The sequence below is a fragment of the Diadema antillarum genome, unplaced genomic scaffold, assembly GCF_040938485.1.
Source record: "Diadema antillarum isolate AM-2024a unplaced genomic scaffold, OU_Dant_1.0 seq00000312_RagTag, whole genome shotgun sequence".
Taxonomy (NCBI): Eukaryota; Metazoa; Echinodermata; class Echinoidea; order Diadematoida; family Diadematidae; genus Diadema; species Diadema antillarum.
The window spans coordinates 1-14,006 of NW_027271332.1; the positions used below are offsets into that span (position 1 = coordinate 1).

General features: G+C 38.4%; 1 protein-coding gene across 1 annotated transcript; it reads left to right on the forward strand.

The window, feature by feature from the left end:
* The first annotated feature begins 725 nt into the window (after positions 1–725).
* Positions 726–7,355, forward strand: LOC139730437 (hyalin-like). Its single transcript, XM_071641278.1, has 6 exons — positions 726–854; positions 2,794–2,886; positions 3,762–3,819; positions 5,641–5,898; positions 6,317–6,565; positions 7,306–7,355. The coding sequence occupies exons 4-6, from the start codon at positions 5,655–5,657 to the stop codon at positions 7,353–7,355; spliced, it is 543 nt and encodes a 180-aa protein (XP_071497379.1). The 5' UTR covers positions 726–854; positions 2,794–2,886; positions 3,762–3,819; positions 5,641–5,654.
* The last annotated feature ends 6,651 nt before the right edge of the window (positions 7,356–14,006 follow it).

Here is a 14,006-nt window from a genome sequence, read left to right on the forward strand (position 1 = left end):
CAGTAATACCAGTTGAAAGGATATTAATGAGGGCCCCAATTTGTGTTTTGAAATGCACTCTTCCTCCAAAGCTTAATGGAAAGTGAACAAGCTTTTAATTCACCCTGATGGCAGTCACTTGGTAGGACCACTGGCAGCCATTTTGATTCAGATGTCATGACATCAGAGCAATTGTAAAGATCTCAGTATTCTTAGGCTCTATGAAAACTGAGTAAGTGTGCAGTTCTGTACATAGGGAGCAAGGCCATTCTGTACACACCTACCTCATCATTTCAGATTAAACAGAATTGTTTGATATGTCAGCATTTAGCCACATAGTTCTTCACTTATTTTTTGTCTTCTTGATGATGATAATGATGATGATGATGATGATGATGATGATGATAATAATGGGGAAAATGGTGTTTCACACTCGTGATTTGGGCTGCGTGCACATAATATTGTGTGCGTGTTCACAACAATCAAAGCCCCCATTTTGTTAGAGGTTTAACCAGTTTGAGATGGGCCAATTTTGCTACAACAGGCATTTCCCATAGACACGTGCCTGAGTATACTCGGGACTCATCCTCAGCATGTTATGAGATGATTGTGACAGGAGTCACTGTGCATTGACTGCGTGGGTAGCAAGTCCCCTGGTTGTATTCATCTGTGAGTCCATGTCAAGTTTTGTCTGGTTTCCTTGCTTCTTCAACAGGTTGGAGTCCGGACATTGAATACCATGATATGCCCTTCATGCTGAACTTCACTCTCTACAATGGCACACAGTCTTCCCTGACAGAGTTTCAAACCCTTCTAGAGCACAGGAGAGGTGATCTGCGGAGGAGGAATATCTGCGAAGACAAGTAGATTTCAGTGTAAGCTTGTTTGACAGTTTGGAGGCTATATACTACCCAAACTGATGCATTATCGTCCCTCAGACATTGTTCAATATCAGTTCAATCGCTCACTGTTATGCCTGTCACACTTCATCTAGCAGGCACTCTCGTTCTATTGCAGGAGTTTTCTCAGTTCAATGTATTGTTATACAGCATCTTCTCTTCCAAGAGGGAGAAAATTTAGTATGCTATTGTAAAATTGCAGAAGTCCCAGGTCTTTGCCAACACCCCTCACAACTTCCATGAAACAGTAAAAATTGTTTGAGTTGCAAGTAACATTAATAGTCAAGGATCTGGAAGATTTTTGTGCAGGGATAAAGATCTGTTTGAAAAATGAAATCTGTATGCAATTTCAATGTTTCAGTTTATTTACTGGAAAATAATATGGATTGAAAGATAACATAAAAAATTCAGAAAAATATCTAATTGAATGAATGAATGAATGCATGAATGAATAGATTTATCAACGATAATGAAATGATTATGTGTATGGATATAGCGAGTAAATTAGCATTGTTGGAGTTTCAATATACTGTAAACGTCAATATTTTCGCGCGATTAATTTTTCGCGCTGAGCGGCTCGAAAACGTATTCGCGGGTTCTTAAATTCGCGCTCCGCAGCAGGTTACTTTACTGTAGTACACATTAACTGCTTTCATCCAAAGCCTCTGCTACATAGCTTGCTACGACAAGCGACGTAGCGAGCGGCTCGACTGCGAGTACAAGCACTCAAATACGTAGTACAGCTGTGACTCTAGTACCGTAGTCACGGGGGACTGTAGCATCGATGCGTGCGGTGCACACATGCATGCTACAGTACACAGCAATCTAGGGTATCGTCTCTTCGCACAGTACTAGTAGCGTAAACATGCCTGTACATTGTACTACGTAGCAGTATCATCGATGAAGCGCACACAAGTCATCCCGTTCAAAATGTGCGTAGAAAATTGTGAAGATATATTCGCGCGTTTTTGAATTCGCGCTAGCCGAGCGTAGCGCGAAATCCGCGAAAATTAATGTACCGCGAAAATTTCCACGTTTACAGTATGGTGGAAACACTATCACATGTGCAAACACACATCCCTAGTGCATTTTAGTGACATGATTTACTTGTAACTGCTTCTGTACAAGATTTCTTATGCATAATGAGTTGTTAACCCCTTTTTATGCCAATAAGTAAAATGTACACAAATTTCACACACAAACCTATGGACAGTTCATGAGTGTGGCAGGTCAAGGGTTAAAGAACTTCAAGAACTTTTTATTTTTTGCCTTTACCTCATGTCTTAAGTGGGTATCTCATTGGGCTGGAGACTTATTTGGCAACCTGGTGGCGACTCAAGTCGCCCTAGTCACGGAGACGTGTCCTCAGTCGAAGCCAAGTTGTGGAGACTAATTTTATTTGCGAGGTCGCCAAGACGTCTTCGCAACTTTGCGGAGACCAAATGGCGGCCCATCAGAGACATCCTAGTGACATGTTCATGACTGAGAAGACATCTTGGAGATGTCTCTGCGACTTTTAGATGAATAAATTACTGTAAAAGTGGATAATTTCATGTGACTAATTTTTCACGCTTGGCTGGGTAAGATGAGTTTCGCATGTTTTTAATTCCATGGAATCAAGACATTAACCACTGCAACATGTGGCAAGCAAAAATTTTCGCATACTTTTAATTTTGCGCAAGTTTCTGGTTATGCGAAATGCATAAAATTTTCAACACCACCAAAAATTTCCACTTTTACAGTAGCGCCTTATTTGGAAACGTCTCTGAAGTCGCAGTTGAGTCACATTCTTGCCTTTTTTAGTCTGTCGAGTTACACAAGTCGCGACAGTCGCGACAAAGTCTCCTCCATAAGATACGCCCTTTACTCAAGATTTTGCATCAAAGGGGTTTCTTTGTCACTTTATCCACCACAGACAACTGGGCCTGAGTATTTCACTCACAACGGGAAGCTGGCAACCAACTTAGCGTTCGACTGCCTGCTGCCTGACACAGATGTCAGACTCTTGGTAAGAGGAGATAGGTGTATTTGTGTTTGCCTGTAGATGTGTAATAATATCTGTTCTCAAGTGTCTGTGAGGGTATTTGTAATTGTTGTTTGTGACTGTGTGGTTGTAACACTGCATATGTTTTTCATATTGTCTGTTTATGACTGTCTATTTGATGAGAGTGTGTGTATGTGTTAGTGTACAAGAATGAACCCCCTCCCCCCCCCAAAAAAAAAAAAAAAGAAAGAAAAAAGGTGAGCATGCCAGCTTACAGCAATAACCTGGGTCCCATGCACAGTTGTGGACTGAATCCACTTCAAGAGATTGTATAGTTTTGGTTGAGACCTAACTTGAGGTCTTTAACATGTTTGGGTGAGAGAGGGAGAAATCTTTGATGAAAAATGAAAGAGCATGTAATTTCAAGAGGAATTCAGTGCTTATTTGATGAAACTTGGTGTTGAAATCGCTGAGATACCCAAAACAGGGCAATCCTAATGAAAGGTGGGACCCACCTTTTATTACGATTGCATTCTTTTACTTTGCTTTTAGATGTCTCAGCCATTCCAAAACCGATTTTCTTCAAATAAGTTATGAATTTCTCTTAGGATGATGGTATGCTCTGTAGTATTTCATAAGTGGTTTCTTGGTATCTTGCAAAATGTTAAAAGCCCAATCCTCATCTCCACCAATAATATACCATCCCTAAATTTTGGTTATGTCCTGAAAAGGGGGAAAAAAATGCAAAGACACACACACAAAAAAGAAAACAGGAGAAGAAGGAGAAGAAAATATGTGGGTAGTTGGCATTGAGAGGCTATAAAGCTTGTTCTGATGTTTCATGTATCACTGAATGCGGCACCTGGTTCAATTCATCAAATTGTCTTTTCTTCTAACAGATTCGCTCTCCGCAGTGTCCATATTGTCAATGGTACGACCAAACAATTAGAATTCAAGGTGAGATACACGCGGCAAGGGGAGAAGGCAAATAAAATAAGCAAATCACAAACATGTGAAGTGTAAGCGTTTAGCCTGATTTTTAATAGCAAGAAAGGACAGTTCAGTTTAATAAACTCTTACACAATTCACTGCTCTCATAATGTTACCCAGGTAATGCTTTACATGTAAAAATTTCATACATCTCTTTATAGAGTTATGTTTGTTTTGCTTTAGAGTGTTGATGTCTTATCCTATTCAAGTGGCTTAAAAAAAACCCACAAAAAACGTGCTTTGGAAATGTTGCTGTAATATTGTCCTTTTAGAGCTATGTTCCCATTTCTCCATGTCCCATTTGAAGGAATACAAATGAGTTACGATCTCCATGTTCTGTCATTTAAATGACCTAGCAGATTTAAATATGAAAAACAAAAAGGCATTACCATATTATTGACATTCCAAGGTTGTCATTTTGCAATAACTTGTTTTGAATTTCCCTACTGGGCTTAAGTTTGTCAAAGTGGGATCGATGGATGCTGGTGGGTGGTAATATTATATTTCTTTTATGGATGAGGGGCAGAGTATTGTCTTTCAAACCAGGAATGGTAATGAAGCGGGTGAAGTTATGAAACTTTCGTGAAAGGAAAGAGTGTTTCCTGCTAGAGGTGTGGGCTTTCCCCCAGCAAGCGACTGCGTCATCTTTTCGAGAAAATTATGGCTTCAGGGATCCATCTGGAAAAATGGGTTCACTTTAGTTGTTGCTATTGTTGTTGTGTGTTTTTTTTTTATGCTGGGCCATTTCACGCTTTTATATGTTGTTACCTTTGTGTCATATTGCACTCAGAAACCAAATATGTTTATCAAGGTAGCTAGTGTCCATCTTTGTGCAACTGCGTGCTTTAAGAGCGGGCTCCGTAACAGCAATAAATCTTTATCACTGCTGTTGTGAGACATTTGAGTGTGAAAGTATGGTTTGCATGTTTATTTCAGGAAATTACTATTCCTCCTTGGGAGTTGGCAGGCTCTGAAACAACAATATATATGCCGCATTGGTGCTTGACATATCAATTCATTTCCACGTCAGTTATTGGTTTCTGCAACGTTTTGGGAAAGATTTTTATTGATCTTTTTATCTATTTATTTACTTCTTTTTAAACAAAGAATGTCAATACTTAACAGTATGCACAATATGAAACTAAGGTTGCATTTTGATTTAGTGAGACAAATTATGTTATTATAGAGGCTTATCATTAGAAAAATTGTGAGCCTTAAGCTTGGCAATACAGCTATTGACATGCTGAATACCATGGTAGTATCTGTACAAAGTCATTTGTACCTATCTATTAAAAGGAAATGGAAAGAAGTTCACTGTATGCGTATGGCTTGTTTAATTACAAGTAAATGTTATGTCCAGTATGGAGTTGCGTCATTTGATTCATATACTGTATAAGTGACTATTTTCGCGCTGAGTAATTTTTTTGCCCTTGACAGCGCGGTAAGAAGAGTTTCACATGTTTTTAATTCTGCGGAATCAAGACATCAACTACTGGAACATATGGCATGCACAAACATTTGGCTGCATTTATTTTCTCGCTAGTTTCTGGTTGTGGGAAATGCCTGAATACTGTATTTCAACACGGCAAGAATTTCCACTTTTACAGTATAACATATATATGCCAGACAAAGTGTCATATCTGAGTGAAGTTATATATATATATATATATATATAATATATATATATATATATATATATGGTGGAAGGGGATTTTTGTTGTTGTTCTTGTTGTTTAAAGGAAGTCGCTTTGTCTAGATTATGCAACAAGCCTTTCTCCCCATTATCAGGTCAACCCCCAGAGATGAGGAACTGCCCCTCTGACATCATCGTGGAAGTGGAGCTTGGCAATACGACCACGGTCGGACCCCTGAACTGGGAGGAGCCAGAGTTCATCAACCCATGCAACTTTTCGATGAGTGTGACTCGCTCCCATGATCCGCAAACCAGCACTTTCAATGTTGATGATGGAATCACACGGGTCTCATACCGTGCCACACTTCATGGTTACCACTCTGAGTGTTCGTTCACAGTGCAGGTCAAAGCAGGTAGGTCAGGCTGGATTGTAATATCGTAATAATAGGAGAGAGTTTTGAAAGTATGTGTAATCAAAAAGAAGGAGTTCTCACAGAGTTTCAGTTGTCAAAGAAAATGGAGTATGTCATCTCAAGAACTTACTCATGAAGGGATATTTGCAGTGCCACATTGTTCAACTTTGTTCCTTTTCAATGTGTAACATTAAATTTTGTTTTATATGCACCTTTCCAAGGAGATATTTATCAAAAGAATCTGTGTGACACAGTGCTCAGTGTTAAGTATACTTTCATTTCTCATATTCTTAGCACAGTGGACACATAAATTTCTGCTGTATTTTTAAAGTTTTTTTTTTTCTTTTTTCTATAGACGATGCTAATGAATAATATCAGTCCCAAGACAATTTTCACTTTTTCCATTTCACCACCCTAGTGGACACGACTCCTCCCGAGTTTCTCTCCTGCCCGGATGATCTGTCCTACGTCGCTGAAGCGGGACAGGATGGGCTCCAGATCACCTGGGCAGAGCCGGTGGTGAGCGATGCCTCGCCAACGCTTGTCGAATCCACCATTCGCAGCGGCTCATGGTTTCCTGCCGGCGAGAATACCACTGTGACGTACAGGGTGAAGGATGAAGCCGGCAACGGACCTGTAAAGTGCGAGTTCCAAGTGTATGTGGCAGGTAATACGCCCATTTTGTTGTGTTTCACTATTTGTGACCCTGCATCACAAAACGAACAAAAAGTCGCCAGACATGGATTTTCAGTTTAGAACAGATTCTGAAAGACCAGACTTTAAGCTTTAAAATGATGTATAACTCAATTCAAAAGGACTCTCCTAACCTATCCTAACATTTTAAAGAAATCACACACTCTGTAAAGTATGAACCGAGAAAAGAGGCTTTGATGTACAGAGTCTATTCAAGCGCTTAATCTTTACCAAACTGTGCTAGCTGTGCGATGAATGGAAGAAAAACATGATGTAAACCACCTTAGCAACAACAATAAAGAGATTATCCGATTGAGCTGAAATTAAGCATGCTTTATCAACACATTCTTTAGATGATCAATGCCAACTTTCAAAGCAGTAGCATTATCCTTTCTAAAGTCATTTGAGTTTAAATTGGAGAGTATGGACAGGGTTTTTAAGAATGAAAAGGGGACTCTTTAAGACACAGCTCATCACACTATTCTACCAAAAAGCGTTTGAGAAAAACTGCTAAAAACACAATTTCTTGTTCGTTTTATGATTTTAAACTTTAGTATATTGTAGAAGAAGACTTGCTCTTTCAGAAAATATGAAAATCTCAAGATTGGCTAGGTTGACCTGTTTCACCTATTTTCAGTTCTGACACAAAATCAATGTTTGCGACTTTTTGTTCGTGTTGTGATGCATGGTCACATTTGCTCTGTCTGCTTTTAGCTTCTGCAAGTACACGATCACCAAATGATCTTGAAGTGGTGAAAACATAGGTCTCTTATGCCTCCAGAATTGTCAATTTTTGCTTTAAAATACACCCTTATGCATAAGAAATAAAGTTGTAATCACACAATTTTAGTTGGGTAATGACAAAATGTGAGGTATTAGCCAGAAAGGTTCACCAGAAGTGTGACTGTCTAAGAGCATACCCAATCAGGGTTGTGACATTTTTTTTTTTGAATAATCCATTATTGATAATTGACAAATCGGGCAAAAGCAGGTACTCATTGACCTTCTGCGCGAGAGTGAATTGTACGGCGCTTGTCAAAAAATATAGTTGCTAGAGCATGATCGATTGTCATGTAATGTTCTACCTACCCACAATGTTGAAGAGGGAGGGTTCTTCTGGAATAAATGTTGTGTACTATGACCAAAATTATACTGTACTTTTGTTCTCAAAATATTCCAAAACAACTCATCATCCTTGCAAATTTATTCAGCCAGGTAAGTTTCGTGTAAGACCGTATCAATGAACTGCAAGCAAATGCCAAATGGAGGAAGATGAACCGTGAGCCCCTTATAGAACTATGTCTGGACTTTGAGAGATGATGCTGATTGTTGAACTTTCTGAATTCTCAATCCTCAGAGACTCCCACTGCATCCCTGATGGTCATCATCGTTGCTTGCACCATTGGGAGCAGTCTCGCGGGATGCGTCGTGGCCATCGGCATCTGCCAAGGGAGGCGAAAGTACCGTTCCTCCGAGAGCAGCGAGGGTAAGCACCGCGGGTTCTTGAAAGATCCCCAGGCTAGGGTGCAGTCGACTCCCACGACAACGAAGTCCTCAGGACCCCAAGTCTTCTTTGGTTTTATCAAAATTGTGTTGGAGCCAAACAAAAATGTATACAAAGATGTTTAGACAATTATGAGACATGAATTTTCACATCATTGAGAGTTTCGTTATAACCATGTTTGTTATAATGGGAGTGCACTGTATATCCTTGGCACACTCAACAAAAAGCTGCCTTGTCACTCATCCCAAGAAAAATGGCAGGACCCACTTCACAGAAAACTATCAAGAATCCGTTTCATCTCTCTTCTGTTCCCACCAGTATAAGTGAAATACTGTATATCGTCACTGGGGTGACAAGACCTTGTATCTACAATTTTGGTGAAAATTAGTTTTTTTGATTAATGGTCATATAATGGGTTAAATGATGTCCTGTCCAAATCCCAACTGTCTTACTCCAAAAGTGAAGCCACCACGGCATGTCAAAGGAAAGGCTATCCCATTCGCCACAGTGCTTTGGCCGCCATGTTTTTTGGCTCTCCTGAACATTTGACATTTTGTAGATATGAGCTCTTATCGCCCCAGTGACAATATGCTGAATATTTCGAGATGTTTTTATCTTCGCAAAATTCACGAGTCAGATGCTATTTGCTAATTAAAAACACGCGAAATTATGGAATCCTATTTTGATGTAAATGTGATGTGCATGCATACATTCAGTACTGTACTTCACAATTACGAATATAACCACTCATGAAATTCCCGGGAAGTTCTGATTCGTGAAAAATTAGACTTATGAACAGTGAAATACAAGTCCATGATCAAGTGGAAGTTAATGAATAGGGTAAAGGCAAGTAGAATAGTAGAAGTCTTATCTACTTAAAATGAAGTTTGTGGGAAAATACCATGGAGTCATAAACTTTCACGTGTCTTCACCCCCCCCCCCAAAAAAAAAGAAAAAAAAAGAAAAAAAAAAAGAATATTGGACATGATCATGTATGCAAAGTGTATGAAATGAAGATGTCATTACCTCACATCTTTTGGTGATCTATCACTTAGTCTACTCCCACTTCACCTAATAGCCTTTAGTCTCAACTCACATGGTCTAATCCCGTTTTGCCTACAACCAGTTTGTAAATGACCATTTAGTCCAATTGCACTGAGCCTCATTACCAGTTGGTCTGCTTCTAGATGGGCTATTTATTAGACAAAATGGAAAAAAAAATCCAAGGAGTCAAAATTGCATTTAAACCATCTGGTCCTGAGACAAAATGATAATTAGCCAAACTGCACATTAGACGAAATGATGATTAGCCAAACTGGACATTAGACCACATGAGGACTAGACCAAATGGGCATTAGACGAAATTGATGGTAGACCAAATGAGTTTTGGCATAGTGGTGTTAGACAAACTGGGAAGTAGAGCATCTGATACTGTAAAAGTGGATATTTTCGTGCGACTAATTTTTCGCGTTCGGCCGGGTCAGAAGAGTTTCGCGTGTTCTTAATTCCGTGGAATCTAGACGTCACGCACAGGAGCATATAGCACGCAAAAATATTTGCGGGCTTTTATTTTCGCGCCAGTTTTTGGTTGCGCGAAATGCGCGAAAATTTCAACACCGCGAAAATTTCCACTTTTACAGTATTAGACCAAGTTGCAATAAACCTTTCCTTTTTTTCCTTTTTACTGAAGAGTAAATAAAAACTGTGTTTGAATAGCAAAAAAAAAAAAAAAAATTGCTTTTAAAGCTTCTTCCCCGTTGAAAAGTCGTTAGTGCTTCATAACTTTAATAATTGATGTGTATGATGGAATTTTTTCCTCATGATTTCATCACAGAATAGAATGTCCAGTAAACAATTTTGTAAATTTCAGGGGGAGAAATACAAGGCAATGACATCATCATCTCATCTAATTTGCATATTATGTGATTGTGCCAAGTATCACTATGTTAAAAAATATCAACAAACAAAAACCCATGGCAATCATTTTAAAGGAATTATTAGCTTAACCTACGAAGATTTTGCACACTTCTTTCCATTCGTGACTGTCTCAAAGCATTATAACTGTTGCTGACTGTTCAAAGTTTCTGTAGGTTTATGTGAACACTTTCGCATACAGTCAACTCCATATAAGTCGATGGTGCATATGTCAAATAATCAACTTAGTCAACAGAATAAATATGTCCCAATTTGGATTTATAGATTTGCGTGTGTATTCCTCTAGTTCTGTGCACACAAAAATTGAATATTGTCTAAGTTGATGGGTTTTTCCCAGTTCTCTGAAGATCAATGTAGGCAAAGCCGACTGTACTTCACTGTAGCAAATGGGGAAAAGCCATATAAGACACCCCCCCAAAAAAAAAAATAAATAAATAAAAAAATAAAAATAAAAAAATAAATAAAATAAATAATGAATAAATAAAATATAAGATAACACAGATTTTTTTCCCCTCTCTTAAAGAGACTGTACAGTTCTGGTTGAGGTTAGGATGCAGCTTTTAATGTTTTGCAAGATATTCAGAAACCACTCTATGAGATGTCAAAGAGCATACAATTCGAAGGGGACTCAAAAGTTTATTTGATGAAAATAGGTTTTGAAATGGCTGAGACATCAAAAAACAAGGTAAGATAAAGAGATCCTAATAAAAGGCGTGGTCTGTCGCCTTTTATTATTATCACTTTTTTTTTTTGATATCTCAGCCATTTGAAAACCAATTTTCATCAAATAATTGTTGAATCCTTTTTGAAATTATGTGTTCTTTCATATTTCATAAGAGGTTTCTCATTATATCACTTAGGAATGTTATACTACTACTACTACTAGTACTTTTTCGAGGGCATGTAGTTATTTGCTTCAGCCGATGCCAACTCGAGTTCCATAAACAAAGTTGCGCCTCCAAACCTCTCTATCTAACATGACTGTCCGTAGGTCATTAATGCTATCAAGGCCTGCGTCCTTCTTCAGGACACTGATTAAAGTGGCCTTACGTCTTCCTCGTTTTGCAGTTCCCTGTTTAGGTTCCCAGAGTACACAGGAATTCGCAATGTTATAACCCTGAATCCTCACCTTAACCAGTACTGCACAGTCCCTTTAAGACTATACATTTCCTTCAAATTTTGCTCTCAAACTTCATATATAGCTAGAAAAAGAGTAAGCCTCTCAGATAACATCAGAAGCCAAAACCCGGTTGAGGTGACCCAAAATGGCTATACCCTACTAGACCTATTGGGCCTACTGGAATGTAAGTGCAGGGTCACATTTATATGAATGCCTTCAAGAGCTGACATCAAAACAGTCTCCATCTGGCTATACAAATGTTTGAATCAGAATCTTGTGTCTCAGGAATGAACATGCTCTACACATGCAGTACCTTTCTGAGCAAAACAGCAACCGTTATCCTGGTTACTTTGACTAATCCCCAAACTCGCACTCGCAAGACCGGACCCACCGAACTATTATAGGTACCTCTGATAGTGTGCCTGTATGATGGTCACCACTATGTCTCATGTGTAGTGTATGCTCCACTCCGTGTAACTTGTACACGTATTGGCCCGAATTGATGAAGTTGGTTTGAACCTGATTTAAACCTAGACCATGGTACAGATTTAAACCATGGTCTAAAATGAGCATGAAATAGGCATACCTTTGACATGCGTATATCAATATGCATTTGTTGCTAGACGTCTGTTGGCATACACAGACTGTCAATCATATTTAGGCAGAAGAAATTTGCTTTAACCATGGTTTAAATTTGTACTCTCTAGAGTGAGTTTTGGCCATATTAAGGGTAGCCATGTCTGTGATCAGGTCTTTGAGAGATGTTTGAAACCATTGTATCATTTTCCTTTTCAGAATTGCAAAAGGAGAAAGGCAACAACCACCCTGATAAAAACTCTGAACCAGGTCACGAGTTTGACTTGTATGACGCAAGACCAGTCATTAGTCAGTCTCGTCCTTGTGCATTATCTCTTCAAACCGTCAATTTTATCACCGGCATTGGACTGGATATTCTCCGCAACCATGGTGGTGCTGAACCAAGTCCAGGGCAGGGGACAATGAATACGCCATTTCACTTTGAAGAGGGAAAACCACCATTTCATAGCAATCTTGCCAGTCCACCGTACGCCGTCTCAACTCCTAATATCCCTCTCACGTTGTCCATGGAACAGAGTCACAGTGATAACAACTACCGGGATCGCTGTCATGACCCCATGTCTGGGTTCCCTCTGCTGGGTGGTGGTGGGAGGGAGGGGCAGGATGGAATAGAACCACATTTCGTGCACCGAGATCCACTGGAGATGATCGCGGCGTCTGGATCAACCCTCAATATGCCTGTGATGCAGACTTGACATGTGACTGTTTCAATCAAGCTCTGAACCCACAGGCATTCCTCAAACTCTACCAAAGTGAGGTTTGATCTGCCTGTGAACATCTCAGATTGGTTCAGTTCTGTTGTTTTGTAACGTTTGGAGCTTTGCTCTCCTGCAGTTAGCCTACAAAGAGACGACAAGATTTTGTTACCTTTGGGGCAATTATGAAATATTTTTATAATACCAGTTTTAAGATTTACTGGTGGCTGTATCATTTTATTTTTATTTTTCAATCTTAGCTGAGATTGTATAACACCTTCAAGGCAAAGTCAATGTATATTTTATCCAGCTTCTATGGAGAATAATGGAAAACCAGAAATTTTTGCATGCATGAAAGTTTTGCAAATAATTTACGAGGAGCCAAGATTAGCAAAAGCAAAATGCAGATGAAAATTCTTGTGTACACAATTTGCAAAAGTTTCATGATGCAAAAAAAAAAAATATTATGTAAAAAGTTTTCACTTGTAACCACATTACCTCACAAATATTACAGATGCATCATTTTCATATTAGGGTGATTTAGCCAGGAATATATTACGTATTCATGCATCAGCCGGAATTCAAAGATTAATATCTTTTGTACCCTCTGTCTAAACTTCAAAGTCTAAGAATATTTTGAATACAATTCTGTTTTCGTGAAGCATGAGCAGGGAAGACAAACGAAGAGACCTGTTTGCTTTGATTTTCTAATCTCCAGCTTTCTATAGGCACATTCACACAGTCACCATTGGTTATGATTATTTGGGTCGCAATTTGAGTTGCAAGGCAAAAAACTATTTAAAAAAAATATGTGTGAACATAAGAATTGCTATTATTAGATTCAAATTGTGGTTTGCACGCTATTAAAAGAGGGACAAAAGCAAGATAATGTGATCTGCTCCCAAAAGCAAATCTAGAAAAGGAATATATTTTTTGATATATATATATATATATATATATATATATATATATATTGGAATTGTAGTCACCCAGTTGTTGCAATAATAGTTTCTTTGCCGTCATAATACAAGCCTTGTTTTTTACTTCGGATATCATAGATTTAATCATGAATTTATTTTTTTTATCACATATTTTCAAAAAGATTATTCACACAAGGAAGTAGTAGAATGATTCCAAGCCTTAAACTATCATGCACATAATTGTATTGAGGTAGATATGAACTGATAGCATCTATCTATATCCAATAGAATGCATACATGTACAGATGTATTTATATTTCTAAGATGATTGCACTGTACTAGATATATTGTCTTTCAATTTGTCATAAATCAGTACTTTCATATTCAGTAGGATAGTCTATCAGGGATTGTTGTTTTAGGTATCTTTCTCAGTACTTGAAACTTTAGAAAAAAAAAATTAATCTGCATCAGAAATCATAGGTGTTCAATGATGCCTAATGTGTCCGTGTTGTACTGTTTCTTACGATTATTCGATATCCATTTCGCCAAAGTGATGTTGATTCTTTGTGATAAAAAGTTATTGTGTTTCCTCCACACTTGGGAAATCAAAGTGTGTAGGTGTGTGTGTGTGTTTGTGTGTGTGT